The sequence below is a fragment of the Alosa alosa genome, chromosome 6, assembly GCF_017589495.1.
Source record: "Alosa alosa isolate M-15738 ecotype Scorff River chromosome 6, AALO_Geno_1.1, whole genome shotgun sequence".
NCBI classification, from domain to species: domain Eukaryota; kingdom Metazoa; phylum Chordata; class Actinopteri; order Clupeiformes; family Clupeidae; genus Alosa; species Alosa alosa.
This window is the reverse complement of record NC_063194.1, coordinates 17,074,034-17,097,335: the sequence shown is the minus strand read 5'-3', so window position 1 is coordinate 17,097,335 and position 23,302 is coordinate 17,074,034. Positions and strand designations below refer to the sequence as shown.

General features: G+C 42.4%; 2 protein-coding genes across 5 annotated transcripts; both read right to left on the bottom strand.

Moving 5' to 3' along the window:
* Window positions 1–1,189: 1,189 nt before the first annotated feature.
* Window positions 1,190–13,221, bottom strand: triobpb (TRIO and F-actin binding protein b). Of its 4 annotated transcripts, none has more exons than XM_048246071.1 (14): window positions 12,858–13,221; window positions 11,222–11,278; window positions 11,021–11,089; window positions 10,653–10,721; window positions 10,405–10,494; window positions 9,928–10,037; window positions 8,945–9,401; window positions 7,997–8,282; window positions 6,784–6,895; window positions 4,032–4,191; window positions 3,456–3,569; window positions 3,054–3,140; window positions 2,703–2,889; window positions 1,190–2,181 (listed from the first exon to the last, which is right to left on the bottom strand). In XM_048246071.1, the coding sequence occupies exons 6-13, from the start codon at window positions 10,005–10,007 to the stop codon at window positions 2,728–2,730; spliced, it is 1,458 nt and encodes a 485-aa protein (XP_048102028.1). In that variant the 5' UTR covers window positions 10,008–10,037; window positions 10,405–10,494; window positions 10,653–10,721; window positions 11,021–11,089; window positions 11,222–11,278; window positions 12,858–13,221; the 3' UTR covers window positions 1,190–2,181; window positions 2,703–2,727. The 4 variants fall into 4 exon arrangements, with proteins under 4 accessions (XP_048102028.1, XP_048102029.1, XP_048102025.1 ...); XM_048246072.1 differs by having other exon boundaries at window positions 11,222–11,254; window positions 12,982–13,221; XM_048246068.1 differs by lacking the exon at window positions 11,021–11,089.
* Window positions 13,222–20,728: 7,507 nt separating this feature from the next.
* nol12 (nucleolar protein 12) lies at window positions 20,729–22,954 on the bottom strand. Its single transcript, XM_048246067.1, has 6 exons — window positions 22,762–22,954; window positions 22,380–22,485; window positions 22,235–22,283; window positions 21,995–22,137; window positions 21,643–21,737; window positions 20,729–21,387 (listed from the first exon to the last, which is right to left on the bottom strand). Exons 1-6 carry the CDS (start codon window positions 22,860–22,862, stop codon window positions 21,195–21,197), a joined length of 687 nt encoding a protein of 228 aa, XP_048102024.1. The 5' UTR covers window positions 22,863–22,954; the 3' UTR covers window positions 20,729–21,194.
* Between the last annotated feature and the right edge of the window lie 348 nt (window positions 22,955–23,302).

Sequence of the window (23,302 nt, the reverse complement as noted above, 5' to 3'; positions counted from 1 at the left end):
ACCGCAGCCTCGAGAGAATTGTCATGAAAAGCTTATTCAAGAACTTGGGGGAACTTCACAAGGAGTGGACTGAGGCTGGAGTCTGCACCAAGAGCCACCATGCACAGATGTGTCCAGGAAATGGGCTACAATTGGCTTATTCCTAGTGGCAAGCCACTCCTGAATCAGAGACCAGGTTAGAGTGTCTTACATGGGCTAAAAAGAGACAGAACTGGATTGTTGCTCAGCAGTCCAAACTCCTCTTTTCACATAAAAATAAAATTTGCATTGCATTTGGATATCAGGGTCCAATCAAGGTCTGGAGGAAGAGTGAAGAGGCACAGAATCCTTGTTGCTTGAAGTCCAGTTTGATGTTTCCAGTCAGTGATGTTCTGGGGTGCCATGTCATCTGGTAGTGTTGGTCCACTGTGTTTTACCAAGTCCAGAGTCAATGTAGCCTTCTACCGAAGATTTTAGAGCACTTTATGTTTCCATCTGCTGACAAGCTTTATGGAGATGCTGATTTCCTTTTCCAGCAGGGCTCGGCCCCTGCCCACAGTGCCAGAACTGCTAGTAAATGGTTTGCTTACCATGGTATTACTGTGCTTGACTGGCCAGACAACTGGCCTGAACCCCATAGATAACCTAAGGTTTAATTGTCAAGAGGAAAATGAGAGACACCAGAGCCAGCAATACAGATGACCTTAAGGCCACTATCAAAGCTACCTGGGCTTCCATAAGACCTCAGCAGTGCCACAGGCTGATTGCCTCTATACCACGGCACATTGATGCAGTAATTTGTGCAAAAGCAGCCCGACCAAGTATTGAGTGTATAAATGAACTATTTTAGATAAGTCAAATTAGTGAGATTAGTTCATTTCTTTTCAAAAGGTCGACATTTCAGTATTATAACCTCTTTTCTAATATTTTCAGATAGCTGTAAGCTGTAATCAAGATCAAAATAAAAAATGGCTCGAAATATTTCACTTTATATCTAATGAATCTACAATATATCAAAGATTCGCTTTTTGAAATAAATTAGGGAGGGGGCGTTCTGAATAATTTCCCACCCACTTCTCAATTCAATTTCTTATCATTTCAGGTGCAATTTTAAAGTGGCCTACACATAAGCCCTCAATAAATCAACTACTTCGATGTTCAACATCAAATTAGAGCAAGAGTTAAAAGGAAGCATATATCAAACAAAGACAGAGTCTTTTTCATTTATTGTAAAATGCTGGTATGTTAAAGGACTTGTTCAGCCTACATTAAATATGAACATTTCAAAAAGACAGCTAACTAGATAAGAAAAAAAAAAAAAAAAAAAAAAACCCATTGGCTCATTAAAGCAACACTAGCTTGTTGTGGCACACACAAAACGTACACCCACACACAGCGTAGAGAGGCAAAGAGAGGGCCTGGCAACATGTTGTCAATGTTTGCCACAGTATAACCTCTGCTTGAAATGTGGACCTTTGACATCAAATGACCAAAACAGACCATAGATCATTACCTGCACAAAAAGTACATACAGATCTACAAAAGTTCAAAAAGAGCACTTAAATAAGCAAAGGGCCTTGACAGAAAATGTCTGTATTTGGCTTCTCAGGCAATTATTTTGTAGTCACTTCATCTAAAGAGACCCAGCAAGAAAGCACGACGGAAGGAGCTGATAATGGTCCTCCGGTTTTCAGCTATTCTTAAAAATAGAGCATTCAGAGTCTCGGCAGCTATTTCTGATCAAAATACTTCCTGTCAAGTCTGGAAATAATGTCTAGGAGATACATTTTGTGTGAGATGTTTCCACAGAGAATCTTAAGTCCTTAGAATATTGTAGTCCTCTGTCTATCATACACAGCTAGAACAGCATGCAGTAAAAATCAGATGAGGACAAGGGGGAAATCCAGTTTAGTCCAGTTTGTATGTCACATGTGCCACATTTGAATTAGGACTCCACCATTGTTCACTTACTCTCCTGAACGTACAAATGCAGGCAAGCATTCACACACACACACAATTTCTTTCTTTCTTTTTTTTTTTAAAAAAAAGTGCATATTTGGGCAACCCAGTGTATGACTGATCAACTGACAAATCTTTGCAGATGAGTGGCTGATTTGGAAAGCAAAGGCACTTGCAGCATCTGCATTGTCAGTGAATAATGTCTTCAAGGCTTTAGTTCCCATTTAAACAGCATGCCCTTGACTGCAAAAAAAGATAATACAGATGATTTAGTAATTTAGTTCCATGCATACAACATGCAGCAAATTGCAGATAAATGAACAACGGTCATCCTATATACATATATAAGTGTAAAGGTACCCGGTGGGTATTGCTGTGCAGGGAGTAAACCTGAGTCACCGGCACTTTAAGAGACATGCTAGCCACAGATGCTAGCACTGAGTTTCAGCTTTCTTGCTAGTACACCCATTTCCTAAGTCAGAGGTTGTAGGTCTGAGTTAGGTGTCTGGCTGTGCTGTCTCTATTACTCCTTTGCTCTTGAAGCACCACCACCACCATTCACAGAGCCAGGACTGTCCCCAAACACTACAGGCTTTTTTAGTGCATAACACTGGACACACAGCGAAAATGTGATGAAATAATAAAGGACTGTGCCTTTCAGCCACAGAAATTATTTAAAAAACAAAAAAATAAATAATAATAATAAAAAAAATTAGGAATGATTAAGTAGCTTTGTGGAGGATACTTTCTCAAAACGTACTCACCCTTTTTTCGAGAAGCTTCAGGACATCAGTGCTCCAGGCTGTTGCCAAGCTGCTGGCCCTCTTGCAGGGCAGCCATGGTCAGCTTCAGATGCTCCCTGAGGCTCTGGATCTCCCGCTCACTCCTACTCTTCATGCTGCTCAGCTCCTCGTGCACCTCCTTATAGCGCTCACAAGCCGAACGCTTCTCCTAGGGAGCCGTGAGTTCATAGAGATGCGTTGAAAGGTAATATGTGCGTATACAGGGATGTTTTTTTGTTGTCTTAACATCTGCACATCACTAAGGTTTCCCCACACACAAAAACAAATGTAAACACGTATGTGGATATGGAGCAATGGTGAAAAAAGTAGTACCGAGTTAAGACACTGCAGTTCATTCCTCAGGCAGTTTATCTCCTTCTGCAAGTACTGCACCTCGTTTTCCTTTACTCTTAGGAGCACCTATAAATAAATAAAGCAATAAGAAACTCAAACAACAGATGGACAGAAGCAAACCCTTTCCAAAACAGTAAGAGTCTGTCATTCAATGTAAACAAACTGAAACTAGAATGGTATTAGTTTCCAAAAAGAAGTATATATATATACACAGAAGGTTTGTGGTATTCAAAACTGCATGCTCAGCTCATGCAAGCCACCTTATCTCTCACATCACAACAGCTCTAGCTTTGGGTGGGGAGGTGTTGAAGTCAGTGTCAAAATCAGTATTTTGTAGCAGTGATGCCAACCCTCTACTGTTTTTTTTTTTTAAGCACCTACCTCCAGCTCACAGGATTTCCTCTCTCTGTGGGTGTCAGCGATGCCCTCCATCCCCTGGCCTGTGACGAAGGAGCGCATGCGGTTGATCTCCTGGGTGAGGCGTGCCTGCAGGTCCTGAGGAGGACAGAATACACATGTTCATATGGCCAGCCATGCAAGGTATTGAGCCCTGCAGAGTGGGGGGAACTAGACTTGTTCTACAGACAGTAATCCTTGCTGAGTGGGGGGTAACTAGACTTGTTCAACAGAAAGCAAGCCTTGCTGAGTGAGGGGGAACTAGACTTGTTCTAAAGACAGGAAGCCTTGCTGAGTGTTTAAAAATGGTACTTGCAGAGTTACTATGGCACAGTGTCAGCTACGCCTCACAGCTTTCTGTACACAGTGCAAAACAAGATTCACAGCCAACAGCAAATTTTGACTTACTGCAGGTATGGCTGAACATGAAACCAAACAAAATGGCAGTTGTTCTCCTCCACGCAGATCAGCATTCCATGTGTAGTCACCCCTGCTAATATTGTGTATTCATTTATTCTTAGAAAACCACCAACCAAACGAATTCCATTCATCCCTGCTCACCTGGTTCTCCTGCTTGAGCAGCTGCATCTCTCGCTCTTTGCGGCTGGCTTCCCTTTCACGCTCTTCGATACTTTGCGCGACACGGTTCAGCTCCAGGCACTTCTGAGAGTAGCGCTCCGAGAGGCCCTGAAGCTCCCGCTGCAGCGCCGCTGTCTCAGCCCTGGGGGAACATGCACGCACACTCAAATGGGCAAATAACAAAGTACAGCAAACAAATATCTAGAGATGCACCGATATGGAATTGTAGGGCCGATAACGATAACCGATATTTATTGGTTTGTTGTGGCCGATACCGATACGATAACCGATAATATTACTCTTGAAAAAAAAAATGTGAAAAGTGATTTGGGGAAAGCATTTAATAAGCATAATTTTATTGCATTAATTTTACCTACCACCAAATGATGGACAGAACTCATAATAGTCCTCAATAGTACAGCAGTCAACATAACAGTAGCCTAGTCCTACAGTATGTGTGGCTCCTTTAAGTGAACCTGACGTCAGTGAATTGCAAGTAAGTGGCTAGAGAGTATGAATCGTTTTCATTTAGGACTAAACACTCATAAACGGCTCAGCTGGGAATAAGCTACAGTATAGCGACCAAATCAGAGTTTGTGAGGGAAACTTAGGTTTAGTTTCAACTGCGGGTAACTGAATAAAGCTGCAACTCCTCAGACTGTATCTTTTGTCCGTCTACTCTGTTGTGCACAACCTGCTGCAGCAGAAATTAAAGGGGTTAGCCCCGAAGGTTTTAATAACTTATTATGATGACCTGTCTGGAACTGAAGCAGGAATGGTTCGCATATTTCTAGGTAATAATACAAAACCCAAGCTAAAGTAATGCAAATATAATACTAAAACACAACTTAGAACTAGGCCTACTTATGTACTCGTCCCACTAACGAGTTAGTTTATTTGTTTCCCCGACCAGCGCGGTAAAGTGCAAACACATCAGCACAAGACGACTCTAGATAGGGCTGAGCTCCGCTCTGGTAAGGTTAAATGGCAGATCATTCACGAGAGGATTTTGAGATGCACAGATTCCCAAATGAACGCATATCCACAGATTTTGTTAGAGTGGTGAAATACATTCACACCGCTGACATTATATTTAGGAAAAAGTATAGCCAACCAAGCTCAAGTAGCTCAGTGTAGCCAGACGGACCTTACGTAGGCCTAAATTAGGACTTTAAAAAATATCGGCGCAAATTATCGGCCAGAATTCTGTTATCGGACCGATAATATTTTCATTTTTTCACTTATCGGCCAATAATATATCGGCCACCGATATATCGTGCATCCCTACAAATATCACCTAAACTGTTTTATGCTGTCCTTAAAGCTCCAATTTGAACGAGTCAAACTAATTTCATTATTACAGATGAAGCAAAAAGGCAGACAACTTCTATGTAGCCCTTGAAGCTCTAATTTGAATAGCCAACTATATCATTATTACAGCTGAATCAAATTTCATTACGCAGCTTAATCTAACAGACACAAAAATATCTTGTGACTTTCATTTGTAAAAACACTTAAACCAATGCTGAAAATGCCATGACTTAAATGTTAATTACATTCTCTGAATTTCTCCAAACGAACAAGGCCTCTATAAATGCTTGAGATAATTTGATTTTGTAGTAGGCTAGTTACACCTCATGGTCTAATTTTCCCCCAAGGCGCACTTCATCTGTTGCTGACCAATTTGGATTGAATCACATATTTTGTAATATCTGGAACAGCAGGCATACATTTCTTTTAATAATCCTGTGTGAATTCTAAAGGTGGCTTCCTGAAAGATTGTTTTTGGCTTTGGCCTGCGAGGGTGCATGCATGAACATAAACATGCACTACTATACACCCACGTGGCTCAGCCTAGTGTGCGCACACACAAGAACATTAAAGTGTAGGGTTAAGGAGCTGGGCCAGCGTGCAGTAGCCAGAAAAGTTGTGGCTTCAATTCCCATCTTCCACTGCTGTGGCCTTGAGCAAGGCACTTAACCCCAAGTTGCTCCGGGGACAATGTAATCCCTTGTAATATAGCTGACATATGTAAGTCACTTTGAACAACAGTGTCTGCTAAATGAATAAATGTAATGTAATGTAATGTAAATATAATAAAAACAAGAATTCCAATATGTGAAGTGAAAACATACCTTTCACCATTCTGTGTAACACTACATGAATACTAGGACAGGATATACATCTGCCTACATTTCCTGTTGACATTTCACTGATTACTTCTGATGTATTATTAACTTGCAGATTGACTTGGGGGCTACAACATTGAAAGCACTCCCACCAAAGTCAGGAAGTTGTGTGGTAATGTGAGGTAATCTATTACCATTGGGTCTGCATTCTTGGAGTAAATGCTGACTGCTATAATAACCTTTCATTAGAAAGCAGTCTTTATGGCTGAGACTGCGAAACTCTGTGACTGCAGAGCCGGTTTGAACCCCCCAATGGCCTAATGAGTGTAGTGGTATGTATACAAAGCACACAGGCTCTTACACATCAGCTTAAACTCAAGGTAAAACATCAAATCTGGCCATCTAATCTGTGTTAGACAAGCCAGATTGTTGAATGAAACTTTCGAAGGTTGTGTGTACCCGTGTGTGTGTGTGTGTGTGTGTGTGTGTGTAGGGTGGGAGATGGTGAGAAATGTGTCAGGTGTTAAATAAACAAGGAAAGACGGGATTTTTAAAAAAAAGACACAATGTGTCCTGTGTTGTGCGAGAGTGGAGTGACCACTGACCGCTGCTGTGAAGTCAAGGCCTGTGTGTCCGTCCCAGCAGAGCCTAGCCTGCGAGCCTTTTCCAGCTCACGCTCCAGCTCCTCTCTGTGGGCCTTCTTCAGGATCTCCATGGCTGATGAGATTATGGGGAAGCAAAGACACAGAGGGTCAGTTGTCTACACCAAGTAGAGTAGCCATCCCTCATTATTCGGGCAAAAGGTCCTGTGAAAAACAGCCTCAGGGTACGTTCAGACTAAGCGTCTTTTTTGCAGCTGCCGGCGTCCCTTTTACATTATAATCCTATTAAGTAGGCCGTGTTTTCAAAAAAGTCCTCGGCATCTTTTAAAACACGACTGCAGCCGTCTTTTTCTGCAGCTCAGAACTTGAGAAATATTCAACTTCTAGTGGAGAAACGCCATACGCCACGCTGTTTTTTTACAGTTGACCAATCACAAGCGGATTATCGAGACCTGTGGTTTTACCATGACAAGTAAAAAATGGAGGAGGTGACAGAACACCGGTCACCTGTATCAACTGCTTTCTGCTCAACTAGGCTAACTCTCTCTGTGTCTCTTCATTCCACAAGGACATAAGGCACATTCCATCCAACTTTTTATCCATTCATCCTTTTCAAACCATTCACTCATCCACCCATTAAACTATCTATCAATATCCATTCAACTTTATGTCTATCAACATTCATTACATTACTCTGTCTCAGGCTTTAAGCATACAATCTGGCTCTCTTAAGACTACAGATTCTGTTCAACTATTTCCTCTGCCCACAACTGTTTCAAAATAAATGTCCTCACTACAATAATTCACTATTAAATAATTTAACTATTTAAACTACTCAACTATTTAACTGTTCAGCCATTTCAACTGTTAGTTGCTATCAACTATGACTCCAGCCAACTGTTTCCTCTGCCCACAACTGTTTCCAAATAAAAGTTTGTTTTGTATTTTATGTTAATATACAGTATGTTTTGCATTTTCATGCACTGGTAATTTCCTTGAAATTACATTTTCTAGTTTCTTTCTATTTTGCCTTTCCCTTATTTATCACAGCTCTGATCAATATCTTCATGAAGGAAGAGACTATGACATGAAACAATGTCAGATGATCTGATTTTGCAAGGCCATGCACACATATTCCAATCAATTCCATATGACACTACAAAAAAAAAACTGGACGTAGTGAGAGGTCCCCTGTGGTTTGGTGTGGCGCGGTTACCTTTCTCCGTGGCCTGGGTCTCCTCCTGGAGGAGCCGGTCCCTCTCCTTTTGCATTTGCTGGATCTCCCGTGCGTGCTGCCTCTGCAGCTCCTCCAGGGCATGGCCATGGGCCAGCTCCATCGACCGCAGGCTTCGTCCACACGGAGCAAGTGGCCCACACTCACCCCCCGCACCAGGGCCACCTCTTCCTCCTTTCTCCTCCTTTCGCCCTGTTTCTCGTCCCCCTACCCCCCCTCCCTCGCCCCCCTTCTTCATATGCTCGAGTTGTTGCCTCAGAGACGCCACCTGAGATGGGGAAGAAGGAAGCAGGGGACACAGACAGGGGTAAAGCACTCTGTAGGGGAGGCTCTGGCCAATGTGCTGATGCATCGGTGCAAAGCAAGGCCGAGTGCATGTGATTGTATGTTCAGTCAAAGGGGCCTCTTGTGCATTCAGATTTTAGATTAGTTTCCATCACCGTCCTCCCAGTATGTTAGCGATGCACAAAGGGCCCATGTGACTGAGGTTTTGCTACATGCCAACAGTCTTGGTGAAAGAAAAGAGAAAAACGAGCTGCTGCTAACTACCATGGCAACTCACACATGGGGACTCTCACAGCAGTGAGTTTAACCTGCTAGCACCATCAGACTGGTGCAACGTTCACTGACTCTCATCTACTCCAAATACACACTGCTTAACAGTCCCCATAGCAAGCCCACATCACCAAAGCTCCCTTTAAGTCAGTTTGAAGGTGCAACACGGAGACGATGGGATTGTATCCTGGTGACATTCACCCAGTAACACAAAACACCATACTTCTGCATTTTGCCCGTTTGTGTTCTTTCAGGGAGTAATGCCTACACACACACACACAGTTATTCAGTCTACATCCACACTCTTTGCTGTCAACTAGCAGATGAATTTGTTAATTTGCGTTTGCAAATTGAAAAATCATCTCCACACACTACCTCCCTCTGTAGCGCCTCACTAGCCAGTGGGCCCGAACTCGACCGCGAGCCCATCGTCGCTGCCAACGAGCGCATCTCCTTCAACGGCAGCCGCTCAAACTCGGCCCACTTCCTCTCAATCTCCTCCTTGATCCTCAGCACGTTGTCGCCGCCCGGGGCCTTGCGGGACAGCACAGCCTCCCATTGGCTGGCGTTGGACTCTCTGGCCCGCTGCTGCTGCCGCTGCTGCTCCTCCTCGCGGCTGGAGCCACTGTCCCGCACCTGGCCCTCGCCAGACTCCCTCTGGGCGCTTGACCCCGGGCCACTGACTGGAGACAGTTCCACATAGTCGAACCGGCGCTGGGTGGAGCCCGAGGAGCCTGTGTCTGCGTTCAGCTGGGACTGGGAGTGGTGGCGACGCGCTGAGGATAAGGAGCGTGTGTGCGAGTTCTCCTTATCACTGTTGCTGTCGGGCAGCCTGGGGAACAGAGAAAAGACAGAGCGAGAGGGAATTACTTGGAGGTGACTGTGTGGCTACCAAAGGTGCACACTCACTGCCTGCACAAACACAGGCAGGTGAGTCACTAGGCAGGAAGGGTTGCTTTTCCTGCACAGTCAAGGAAGAAGAAAAATCATTACAGTGAAGGGGCAGAAATGACAAAATACAGAAGAGAAACAAGACTGTCAGGGAGCAGAAACACACAAATACACAACAACAACTAATTAGGAAGAATGAGGAATGTGGCAGTAAATAAATAATGAAAGAGGAGAACAAGGAAACTAAGGAAGATTAGAGATTGAGAGAGGGTTCAGGAAAACAAATCCTGAGGAAACCAAATGGAAAAAGGCATGGTAAAAGAGTAAATGTTGTTGGAACCTGAAGAAAATGTTTTGAAGGTTGGAGAGGTATATATAAAGGTGAGGTGAGCTATAAGGAAAGGTCATGGTAAAGACTCACTTTGAGGTCAGGTGAGCTACAAAGACACATCATAGTAAAGACTCACTGTGTGAGGTCGGGTGAGCTACTAGGGCGCACGCTCTTCCTCAGGACTTCGATCCAGTTCCTCCTGATCCCGGCTGTCATGGCTGACAGTGTGACCACTGCCTCTCGAGTCTGCCAGAGGGAAAGTGCAAGGAGATCACAAGGGTGGAGAATGGGAATGGGAGGTGGAGTCCAGACAAGGAAGGAAAGTGGGAAGAGGGGTGGGTAAGTGGATTGGTGGTAAAGGGGGTGTTCAAGTAGGACAGTGAGCTTGTTAAATAAACGTCAGACTAATGATATTTACCAGTTAATTATTCTCAAGATGTTTTTTAAAGCCGACTCATGCATAGTAATTATCTATACTTCACTTCCTTATCTACGCCCTGAACACATTAAAATCCACTGAAGTGTCTTGATATTGCAGTTATACTGATGCATTCATTAATTCAAAAAAATTAATATGAATATAATGAATTCATAAATAGCAGAGTATCCTCACATGAATCTGGAAACCATAGTTCTTCTCCACGTCGTACTCCGACACTTTCACGCAAGACTTCAGGTCAACCTCCCCATCCAGGTCATCTTTCTGCATGTCATAATATTGTACATACACTGAAATTATAGCCTATGCTAGCCAGTCGCCACCAAGCCTCTAAATGAGCAGTGCTAACTCCATAAAATGTGGGAAATGGAATTCTCCAGACAAAAGGAATTCAGGTAACAATGCAATGGTGAACATCCTACCTCTTCTGCTCCAGAATCTCTGTAGTACCTCAGGCCAGCGTCAGTCAAAACAAACCAATGTTTCTTCCACTGTGAACACACAGAGCCAGACAGCAGTTGAACCAGAAATTCAGATCATGGCTCTGTTGCTGAAATGATACTAGTTATGAATGGAAGACTAAGTGCCTTAATATATGTGCTAACTCCTTCAATAACTAGTCACTGTGGACAGCAAGCAGCACCTTGCTTATTCAAATCTAAGGGCGTTTCTTAGGGAAAGAATTAAGAGTTGTTAAGACATATCCCCCATTGGGCACACCAAACACATTAGCCACCCACAGTAACAGGGCCGAACATTATACTCTTGTGTAGCCGACCTGCATACCCACCTGCTAGGACGGCAGGTGGCAATAAGGAGGACACAAGGATAGCCTGAGGCTATCATTTTACTAACAGCCCTTCTCAATTCCAGGAATGGGAGATGGAAGAGAAGGGAAAGAAGATAGAAAGCATGAGCAAAAAAGAAAGAGGAGAAGAAAATAAGCATATTGAGTAGAGAGTAGACAAAGATAAACAACAACAGTCGGTACCTCTCCATTTTCGTCCAGTTTTGACATCCATCCCTTTTTGAAGTTCAGGAGGTCAGGCTGTGGGAGCAAAGAGAGCATTCTCAGGTTTTAAAGTCAGTCAGAGACATTTAAAGTCAGAGAGCCTAGTAACATCAGTCAAAAACACTTCATTAGCATGCAGAGGCAGACAGATACCACTTCAAAAACTTCAAAACAATCCAACCAAACAAACATGTACAGCTGTGTCCATTTGTGAACATGTGTGGGTGGGTGGGTGGCTACATTTCAGCTTTTCACTGGGCGTTAGTTAGCACTGTAAACAAGACAAAACTGTGAAGAGTGAAAAGTGGCAGGAAGCACAAGAGAGAGGGGAGAGTCCTGAACACAGCATGTATTCATGCACAACAATGCACAACACTAGTGAGGACTCTGAAGGATGCAATGATGCCATCAGTAACAACATCACTTTCGTGATCAGAGATGTTGTCTACCATGCAGTTAAGAGCCAGATGAGTTTACACAAGTCAACAGGCTATTCTCCAACTCTGAAAGCACTTGCTAAAACAGGAACTATCATCTGTCTAAACTGAGGGTGTTGCTGTAAACTCTGAGCGAATTGTAAAAAAAAAAAAGCAGTAAGGTTTTGCTGTCTCTACTCTCAGATTATGCCAGCCATTGACGCTTCTATAACCACACCCTCAGCCTTACAACGCCTGTCGAAACAGCAACAAAAGGGGCAAACAGAAACAGGCAGCTACAGGTATGCCTAGACTTTGATGGAGAATATAAAGATTATGAAACTATTTATAATCCGCATTCCTCGTTTTTTATCCGACCCTCAATCCCCACTGTTCCACGTTCTTTTACCAAACATAGCCTAACTTACGCTAGACCGAGTTTGCATACCTTTCTGACAACGTTTAGGCCACAGGGATTTGGATCAGTTGCCAAAGATGAACTGAAAATGGAAACATACACTCACTGCCCACGTCATTCTCCCTCAAATGATCGATCAGAAATGGTAGCTGTGCAAGGCAACATGGCAGTTTTTGGAAACAGATAGCATGTTTAAGGCGACGACAACGAATACTTTTGACACGTATTATCAGACCTGGATACACTAACACGGTTTTGCAGTAACCAGACTGCTACTGCAAAAATAACTTCATAGGTCTACAGTTTCCATTAGTTTACCATTCTTTCTCAACCGATTTTACAATTGAATGCAGACGAAATGATGGGCGTTATTAATTTGATATGCAGGAGGCTAGTTAAATCGTCACTTCGAGAAGAAAATCGTGTACCAACATGATCCAAGCTAAATGTGTTTCTAGCAGCGGGTAAACAACTCAGATTAAACAATTCGCATACCTTTGCTGATTAACCCGCATAGTCTGTTGCGTCAACAGAGACTTGCCCTGCCACAATTTACATTTTTCTAGGGGTAACCCTCAAAAACATATCTACATTTCTTATATTATGCATGCAACAAATGGCAACAATACAGCCACATCATACGGAATCACACGAACGACACATCACTATCACTGAAAAACATCTTCATTTCAAATTTAATCGATGTATGCAACTTTAACAATACACAACTCATGCTTTCAAACACAGTAATCCATAGTAGCCATCGAAATATCAAACTTACCGTCATATTTGGGTAAATCCGAGAGTTGGTTGAAAAAGAGTTAAGAAAAGTAAAATATTAGCAACGTATTCCCATTTGGTATCGAGGTCCAACGTTAAGCAAACACGAGAACAATATTGGCTACCTGTTGATTTTGTTCAGCTAAAGCGTGTATTGCTTAATCTAACATTAGCTACAATGATAGAGACTCCCGCCATTTCCAACTATTATAATTTTACTTTGTTAGCATGCTCTAACTCATGTAGCCAACACTAAGAATTTTAAATAAAACCAAAGCCTAGCAACTGTAATCCATCGATTTCTCAACTCCCTTGGTACATTTCATTGTAACCCTCACACTACTTCGTAAGCTACTTCCTGGGCGTGTCTCCAGTCGTCGTTCTGGCAAGTAATCACAAACCAATCAGGTGTGATATTATTGTAAGAGGTCCTACCACACAAACATCTTTGTAACTATCGTAAACAGAAAAATAAATAATGAGAAAGCCTGACATAAACGGTTCGAAAGAGCATCAAAGTATTTTTCTTTAATTTTTTCTTTTGCTGACAAGGTGAAATCCCGTCTTGTTTTTTTTGGTTCTGATCCCAGGAATTTGGAGTGCCCTGGCAGCCCACATTTGACGCGCTTTCATTTAGCATCCTCAGGGTGTAACACACAGACACTCACCCCAAAGGACGTGACACAAGCTAGAGTCAATCTATGTGGCAACAGTTTTTGAACCGTTGGTCTCTGATCCAATATTGTGTATGCTAATATCTTCATAACAATGCCCTAATCATGCATATTATGTATTATACAAAGAACATTGGGAAAGATCTGAATTATAACATGCAGTGCTTAGATATGTCTCTGATGGTATGTACTAAAGCTATACATGCCTGTTCAATGGGAGACTCCTCAGCACTTTCCACACTTGGTGAGAAGTACACAGAGGGCCTGCCCTGGTACACCCTCTGTGTTAAAACATAAACACACGTAGCTTACAATCACATGTCAGGTGGAATATGATGATGCTGTGAATGAGATACAGCAAAGTTTTCTGAATATTTCTTTACATCAATAAATGTAAACAGTAAAGTTTATACCTGATTTTGCCTTGGCGACTTCTGGTGTCCTTTCCATGGTTGTGCATCCTCCTCCATAGTTGGACTACATGCTCTCTAAGGGCAGTGAGTAGGCTACACCTTTGAGTATATTACTACATGTGAATTAGCAAAATTCTAGTGAGGGTGGACTGTGTTCTAAACTAGTGTTCTTACATGTCTTTCAGGTAGGGGTCTAATAAAATTCAGACAAATAGTAATCACCTGCACTACCACTGATAGCGAAATGCATTACGGTGAAAAGGCTACATGTTTCAACAATGCCAGGAAATTGAACAATTGACACCGAACAGTGTCAGTCAAGCTATGCTTAACTTACAGAGCCAAGATCAAGTGTTAAGTTTGGCTCCTGTTCTACACGTCGTGCTTGACTAGTAGACATGCAGGGAGAGATGGCAAGCTCTCTTTCAGTGGTCTATATTATCATACACAGCACACCTGTAAATGAAGAGAGGTCGAGGAGTGTGTCCGAGTCAGTCTTCCATCGTGTTGGTCTCCTCCACTATCCCATTTGTTGAAGGAGTTTTTGGTATGGGAGTGGCTACAACACATAATGGTAGTTAACTTTTGAACACAATATGAGACACTATGTATTAAGTTTTCTAAATGCTTTTCCCTCCCTTCCCTGAGTTACCTTGCTGGTTTGTACAGTCTCTCCTTTCCTGAATGGTGGCTTTCAAGTTTCCCCAGACGGTTTGGCCCCTCTCTTTGGAATACTGTCTTGACCTTTGGAATGTCAGCCATCATGGCATACTCCTCCTTGTTGAATCCAGTGGATCCCCCGGAAAGGTGACTAGACTCAGTGGAATCCATGGAACTCTGGGAGGAAGTCAGCCTACGCATCTGGGGCGACTGGCTGCGGTTTTGGCCTGATGACTTCCTTGCCTCTGGAGTGTGGCTACGATGTTCGGTGACATGACTGCTGATGCTGCTGCTCCTGCTCCTGTTCCCAGTTCTGCCATTTCCCAAGACAGCAGTGGATGGCCTCAGAGAACGTTCAAGTGGCCTATTTTCTGAGATCTTCCTTGAAGGGGAGGGGCTACGGGAGATTGGCGGACTACAGAGCGAACAAGAGGAACCTCTCCAGGAACCGGAAGAAGGATTCAAATCTGACCTACCATGGCTGTTCACTGTTTTTTTTGTGTATGTAGAAGTGACGTTAGTTCTAGAATCATAGCTCATTGTCTTCTGCAGCGCTGACTGGCTAGAGGTGTCAGTGCCTCTTTTGTTAGGAGAAGAACTCCTACTGTTACGGCCAGATATACTTCTGGAGCGGTCAGTCTCAGATTTTCGTTGAAGTGATTGGCGAGGGGTGTCATAGCCCCTTCTAGAGGGAGAGGGGCTACGACTATTGTGGCCTTGGCAGTGTATTGGGCGACTTGTCTCAGTAAAGCGCAGTACTGATTGGCTTGAAGTGTCATAACCTTTTCTAGAAGGCGATGAACTGCGACTCAGGGAGCTTGCAGTCTCATTTTTGTGTTTTATAGATGGTCTTGTAGTGTCCAGGCCCTTTCTAGATGTTGGGGGACTATCACGTCCATACGAGGAGCTTATTTTCTCAGTCTTTTGTAAAAAAGACTGACCTTTTTGATCAAAGCTTGTTCTTGTAGGTGATGCATTTCTTCTATCGAAGCCATAAGCATTTGAACTGCGACTCAGGGGAGCTTGCAGTCTCGTTTTTGTGTTTTATAGATGGTCTTGTAGTGTCCAGGCCCTTTCTAGATGTTGGGGACTATCACGTCCATAATGAGGAGTTTATTTTCTCAGTCTTTTGTAAAAAAGACTGACCTTTTTGATCAAAGCTTGTTCTTGTAGGTGATGCATTTCTTCTATCGAAGACATAAGCATTTGAACTGCGACTCAGGGAGCTTGCAGTCTCGTTTTTGTGTTTTATAGATGGTCTTGTAGTGTCCAGGCCCTTTCTAGATGTTGGGGGACTATCACGTCCATACGAGGAGCTTTTTTTCTCAGTCTTTTGTAAAAAAGACTGACCTTTTTGATCAAAGCTTGTTCTTGTAGGTGATGCATTTCTTCTATCGAAGCCATAAGCATTTGAGGAACTTCTTGTGTCACTCTTTCGAAGCATAGATTGGCTGGAGGTATCATAGCTCCTTCTTGAACTTGAACTTTTTGTATCACGACCATGGCCACTAAGGACTCCATTTGTCTCACTTTTACGCAACATAGATTGGCCAGGGGTGTCATAGCCCTTCCTAGAAGGAGAGGAACTACGACTGGGAAGTCCACGCGAAGCTAAAGAAGTGGTCGACTCAGCCTTGCGCAAGGACCCTCTCAGGTCTGCGTAAGAGCTGGAGAGAGAGATTTTGAGCCCACAGAGCTTGCGATTGACTTGAAGTTTTTCTGGGCACCCCCCGAATCTAAACCTCTTCCATAGGAATTCCGAGAGGAGGGACTCCTAGATCTTTGATCGAGGCCTTGGGTGAAAGCACTCGATCCGAAGCTCCGGCTATTCAGTGACGCTATAGACTCACTCTGCTTGAATGAGGAAGTTCCCCGAGCAGGAGAAGAAGAGCGAGACAGGCTAGAGCCCCTCCTGGACTGTTGCTGTGATGAAGAGTATGCTGGTGGGGACTTTGCTCTGGAGTTTGAGCCACTGAAACCCCTGCGGTTTGAGGCAAAGGATTCGGCCTGCTTGAAAGGAGTGGGGCTTGGGGATCTGGGACCAACTTGTGCCTCGACTTCGATACTTCGTTCCAGTGGAGTTGGTTCAGGTAGAGGGCACTCTAGGTAATCTTGGTTTTGCAACTCAGACGCCCGTCTGTGTGAGGCTACTCCCAGATCAGGGTTTCTAAATGGGATGGTGTCCTTTGGCTCTGGGCTTCGAGTGTTTGGAATGGGATGTCCCCTCTCAGAATGTCTGTAAGGAGCTGGGGGGCTTTGGGCACGGGATGAGCGGATGCCTCCTGCCTTCCCAAGAGAGAAGTAACCGCTTTCTTGATCTCGATCTCCTCTGGAGCCAACTAGGGTAAAAGAAAGATTCAAAATTTGCTACTAAAGTCTACTGCATAGCTGTTAAGTATGTCAGCAACAGAACTCCATCAATGTGTATACATCACAAGACAAGAATACAGTCCAAAACAGAGTTGAAGTCATTGTTACTCTACAAACAGAACCACAAGTATGATTGTGAGTGATGTCAGCAAAGATCGAATGATCCATCAGACAGTAATCCGATCTGAAAGACTGGCTAAGTGGTATACTCTACCAGAGTGTTGACCAAAGCTGTCCCTGCTCCGGGACTCCTCCATCCATGCCCGGGGGTTGGGCCTGTGGGGTGGTGGGTCCAAACGGGTCATGCTTGAGTGAGCTGATTTACTATGAACAGGGTGATAGTTGTCGTCTGCACTCACTGAGTAAAAGAAGTCCGGATAGTCACAGTAGTCCTGACTGACAAGAGAAATTATGAAGAACAAGGCAGATTTGTCAAGTTCAACAAGTAGGTGCATATCTTCACAAATGAATTAATCAGATTTAAAAAGTCGAGTCAAGTCAGTTTATTTGTATAGTTAAAAACAACCTGAGGTGGACCAAAGTGCTTTTTCGCAGTAAAAAGTGAAGAGTACAGTAATTAACAAATAACATAAAGGTAAAAGAACACATATGAACACACCTAAAAACTCCCGAAGGCAGAGAAAATTGTTAAAACAAAAACATGCACTTCAAGACACACAGCCACTAGAGGATGACTAGATCCATGTATCTAGCAACTAAACCGTTTGTGTGGTTATTTAGAATAGGTCCCTTATACCTGTCTGTGCTGTCTTCGTCGTTGTCTCCGTCACAGAGGTAGAGTTGACAGTCAGGACTCAGTATGTGCAGTGAGCTCTCCTCATAGCCTCTCTGACCCCCACTGACGTCACAGTAGCTGCTTACCACGGACTGGGCATCAGAGTCCTCCTGACAGGTCAACAACCAAACATCAAGAAATAAGCATTAGACAAACTGGCCCGTGAGTATTTGAAATGAATAGCTTGGCTTATGGTTCGTTGGTCATTTGAATGCAATGGTAACCAACTACCAGTAGATAAATATAAAACAATATTCAGGAATTATTTGTAAATATTTTGGAAGAGCAAGTTGAATTCATTGCAACAGTCAACCATGTATTGTACATTAGTCTACTAAATTGGTTACAGTATACAGCAAAAAGAAATACTACTTCTAACTATACAGTATATTGCACAAAATAAAAATCTAAAATAAAAAAAAAGTAAAAAGCACAATTACCCCAGCACAAATCTTCTTTTTCTTATTTTCAGTTCAAGCCTAAGTGAGAGCTTCAGAAATACACTCCAGCGGTACAATCCTCTGTCCGGGTCTTCCACTATTTCTACACCTCTTGCTAACACACTCATACATGTCTTTGACTCGATTAGGGTTACACTCAACCTACTGTAATTCAAACCTAGATGGTGGTTCTCCTCATCACTATTTCATGGCAGTCCTCTTTTTTTTTTCTTCGCCCATTCTTATATACGAACACATTTTTTTAATCAAATTTAAGTTCTTGCATGATTAAGCTTGAAAAAAAAAAAATGCATGTAATTGCCAAATCTAAATAATCTCTGATAGCATAATTTCTTTCGCACAATGTGCTAGTGTTTCTTCCTGTGGCACTGAAGAAGCAGAAATTTTGTTTTAATTGGATTATGTTGTTGAGATCAGGGAGCCACATTATTAATTGATAATCAATGTTTGAGATGTAAAGTTCTCTTGATCAGGCCTACACACTGATATTCAGTGTGTAGGCTAAACCCAGTGCTTTCTGTTCTCTACTGATGCGTATTGTGTTACCCGTGATTCCCAAAAGGGCAGTAAATGATCTCCATTCATTAATTTATAATGGGAGCAGCACACATTCACCACAGCCCTGGTCTTAATCTCTCTCTGTCTCACTTCTCTGTTTCTCTTGGTGCTCCACCCTGCTTCGGTTCTTACCTAACACATGAAGTTAACATGTGAGAGGTCATTCTCAAAGAAGCCATCATAGAAAACACCTGTTTATGCACAAGATTGTCTCCTCTTTCTCTTATCAGGTCACTGTTTTCTGAACAACATCCATTCTGAAGTTCCAGTTTATTATTACGTTACTGCAGCAATGGGATCCATCACTTCCACAACTTTATGTATCATTCATTCTAATCCTCGTCTGATCTTCAATGTCTACAACCGTCTCACCTATCACAATGACATGAGTTAGCCTGAATCTGTCTGATGGAGTTAAGTCCTGTTACACAATCCTCACCCCTCCTTACTCTCGTTTCTTACCTTGGCGCTTGAATCCTTCTCCTCCGACACTGGCTGTGGTCCTTGGCTCAAGTCTGTGCCAGGGCTCACCTGTGGCACTGCGTCTGTGCCAGTGTGCAGGTGTTTCTGCCGCAGGCAGTCGTGGCAGCGGGAGGAGTCGAAGATGTTGGGCTGGAACTTGGGACAGATGAGGTTGTCGCCGGAGAGTGGCATGGTGTGTCCGGAGGGGGCATACACTCACACATTGCACCCCTTTCAACACTTCAATTAGGGGAAAGAAGTTACTATTCACAGTCTAAGCATTAGCCAATTACTTAATAAAGGTTCAGTAGTGAGTACTTTAAACTCCATCATACCTCATCAAAGGTATAAGTATAGTATTTACAGGACCCTCAGAAGGACAACATAGGAACTCAATAGCAGCCTAAGGGATTTTTAAGAATGCCACTTTCTGGACTGATTAGCACTCATGGAAAAACATGCCATTCTAAATGCAAAATCACTAAGCACCAAAATGAGTAATTACTTAAAGGCCCCAGCTCCTTTATTTCAAGTATCACAAACTGATAAAATGCAGTTGTGATATGCTCCACAGTGATACAAAGCTCCCTGGTGTGACAAACACTGAGAAGTGATGAAAACTTAGTCCTTCCCAGGTACAGTTACTTAGTAGTAGCCCATCTTTGACGAAACAGTTAGACTAAGTGAAACTAACCATAAGGACAGTGAAATGCAATACTGTCTGTGATATCAGAATACTTCTTCCAATATGAGAAAAGGCACCACTTAAAGCGTCACATTATTTTTCCCATTCAGATTAATTAGCAGTTTACCAAAACTGTTGAATAATTACCTCACAATTAATCACAACTACAAATGTAACCAATACATTAGGTATAGATTTCCTTCATTAATTATTTGCTAACAAAGCTAATTTTCATATACAGAGAAAGAAGACAGTAGGCCTACCAAATTTTGTTGTCCCGTCTTCAGTTTAATGAAGAATTTGGCATTAGAAGGCACAGGATGAAGTGTCCATCAGACCCCTGACACATGCCTCTTCTTTACGCTCATTTAAACCCCCAGGGCTTATTCACACTCACACACACCCCATTGGCTGCTTCAACAATGGATGAAACTAAGGCACTGTAGTCCTCCATTTTGGATCTGCTTAAAGCATCACAGAAGCTGACCATATGGTGTGAGATGAGCCAACATGGCACCAGTGGCATGACAGTCCCACAAAGATGTATTAAATATCATCTGCTTTAGAAAGCGAAATGAAGAAGTTAGTAAGCAGATGGCATGCGGAGGCTCAACTTTAAATAAATCAACACTTGAGCTTCATGAGACAGGTTTGACTGTTTTTTTTCAACAACATACTCCCATGTACACTAAAAACTGTTGTATCAAATGTGAATTAAATGTGTGTTTTCTACCAGTTCTGAAGAGACAAAATAAGAAGAAAAAGAGACAATGTCAATAACAATAACAAGATGTGGCAAGAAAATTATGTAATTTTTATTTTGTATTTACACCATTACTTTTCTATGTACACAATTACGTTTTAGTTGCAAAACGTCGAATAGAAAAATGTCCTGTACATCAAAAACAGAAAATGACAATCCTTTTGATCGATTTTCCAGATCGAGTTCACTCCATTCTACAATTTTAACACAATGGTAGTGCTACTTCCTTGACAGTTAACATGTGAACTGACAGGGAAAAGGATGTATATTAAATGAATGCACCAAGTCGCAAAATGGCTTTAAAACACTGCTGTCAACTTCATGGTAGTTCCCATTCTCTATTCCGTTGGTCAACGCCCTCACCTTTCAATACTATGATTGTAAACAAGTGTGCCCATTTCTTAAATAACTTTAAAAACCCGATTCAACTTCTTTTGTCGTCCATCACAGAAGTTTAGCGGCAAGCGTGTCCCTGGTGCATAGCCCATCCACACAGTTACTCTCTGTCCTGGCCCCTTTTGCCTGTTCGCCTGCGTCTCTGAGTCTTGGTGGTTTTCGTCAGACGCCGTTTGTTGTTGCTGCCAGTTAAGTTCACTCGACCCTGTCCTTTGTCTTCCTGCTTCCCTTTCCGTTTGTGCTTCTGTGGTTGCTTGGTTAACATGTTCAGCGAGGCTGAGAGTGACTTGATCCTGCACAGGAAATGGGTACTTGGTGAGAGGAGGGAACAACTTGGAATACATGCATGTATGTTTGTTGAATGAACCATGTCCACTATATATCTGACCACTATATATTTAGGATCTGCAGTATTGACTGCAAACAGAAGATAAGTGGGGTTTTAGCCATTCTGGTCAACAGATTTTATTGTAGCCAAGGAGTGTCATTGACAAACAAATAGAACATTCACATGTAAGTAATGGAGATGTTAACTGAATCCTACTAACTTTTTAGAGAGCAAAGGCTTGCCGGCTTTCTTGGGAAGTGACTTCACAGCATCCTTCTCCTCAGTCTGCTCCTCTGCATCACTGCAATCTTCATCCTATTATAGAAGATATTTCAGCATTACCTCACCAGACTGAACTTGACAGTTAGTGTACTGTGTTCAAGTGCATTTAGCAGTAGGTTGTAAAATGCATGATGTATTTAACATGTTAAGAACGTTTATGATGAGCTACGCTACAGGAGACAATGATATTGGCAGGTCAACTGTGACAAACAAGTTATTAATCATGGTGAAATTTGACATCAACTAAAATGTACCCCTTTTAAAAACCATCCTCCTGAAAAGACTTGTACCTGATGGGCATCCATGCCAAGCAGGTAAGATTTTGTTAGATCAAGGTCACTAATGGTTGTCACAGTAACTGTGTGGTTGGGATGATCATATTGGACAGATTCTGTTGTACCAGTAATTGCGTCCTCCAATTCGTCAGCATCATCTTGAGCCAAGGAAGAAAAATTCAATTTCAGTGATGTAGCCAGGATTATACACAGTAACATTTTGTGGGGGTAATATTCACTTTAAAGATCATTTACCAAGAGCTTCCTTTCTCTCTTGCAGCATCTTCAAATACTCTTTGTGTCGCTATGGAGAGAGAGGTTCTCGAAGGTTAACAGGTCTATTCACTTACAAAAAAAACAACCATTAAGAACAGCAGGGTTGTCTTCATAGTCCACTTACATCTTCCCTGACCCTTTTCTGCTCCTCTTTCAACTTCTGCTTTATCTCCTCAACAGCTGCTTTCCTCCTCTCAATTTTCCTCTTGTGAAAACCAGTTAGAAAGTCCCTGCAAAGAAAGGTGGATCGTTCAATTGACTTGATCCTTGCATGCCTAGATAGTAGAATCCAAAATCACGTTACGCCAAATTCAACATTAGCGTTATTGTCAACAACATTGGCTGTAAAGAATTCTCGAGTGATATTAATCAGTTTTAAAGATGTCACTGTCATATTGAAAAAAAAAAGCTACTTTGGCTAAGACTAAAGTTAGGCACCCATAACCTGGAAAACAATATTCACTTTATAGCATGGCTAGCGAGAGTAGGCTAGTCGTATAACTTACTGTCGATTTTTCTCGTCGAACATTACGATACATTTATTCTCCCTCTTTTTAGATCCAGGTTTATGTTTAGAGCCTTTATTGAATTTTCCGTTCTTCCCCATTGTAAATAATGGTTGAAATGTTAACCACACGTGGATTTCCTAGCTCAGATAGCCTCAGAACTCTTTGAAACTAACTTCCGGTATGTGTGTGAACTTTATTTGGGTCCGGCATGAAAATAAAAATTATTACACACGTTCCGGTACTTAATACCCAATGAGCTTTTGATAAGTCAACTCATCTTCAACTGTACATCGTCTGTCTTTGTCGATGACAAACTGATGCTTTGTCCTAACTCTTAGTTTATTTAATGCAGTATCACTTATAACATTGCAGCTTTGGTTTTTACTTACAAGATAATAACAGCATATTTTCCATATTATTTGGCCAGGCCTGTCTCCACTGTTAACCTGTTTAATGCACTGTATTCTTTAATCTGTTTTTCAGTGGATTTTATTTGTACTCAATCAGTTCTGTTATTTTACACCACCATACTCCTTTT

What these genes read in the sequence shown, in the direction of transcription:
- nol12 (XM_048246067.1), bottom strand. Translation starts at nt 22,862, where the DNA reads ATGGGGAAGAACGGAAAATTCAATAAAGGCTCTAAACATAAACCTGGA. An exon ending in TTCGACGAGAAAAATCGACA is followed by an intron (nt 22,486 to 22,761) that starts GTAAGTTATACG and finishes CTTTCTTTGCAG; the next exon opens with GGACTTTCTAACTGGTTTTC. An exon ending in AAGCCTTTGCTCTCTAAAAA is followed by an intron (nt 21,388 to 21,642) that starts GTTAGTAGGATT and finishes TTTCCTGTGCAG; the next exon opens with GATCAAGTCACTCTCAGCCT.
- triobpb (XM_048246068.1), bottom strand. An exon ending in GAGATTCTGGAGCAGAAGAG is followed by an intron (nt 10,495 to 10,652) that starts GTAGGATGTTCA and finishes TATGACATGCAG; the next exon opens with AAAGATGACCTGGATGGGGA. An exon ending in GGAAATCCTGTGAGCTGGAG is followed by an intron (nt 3,141 to 3,455) that starts GTAGGTGCTTAA and finishes ATTTATTTATAG; the next exon opens with GTGCTCCTAAGAGTAAAGGA.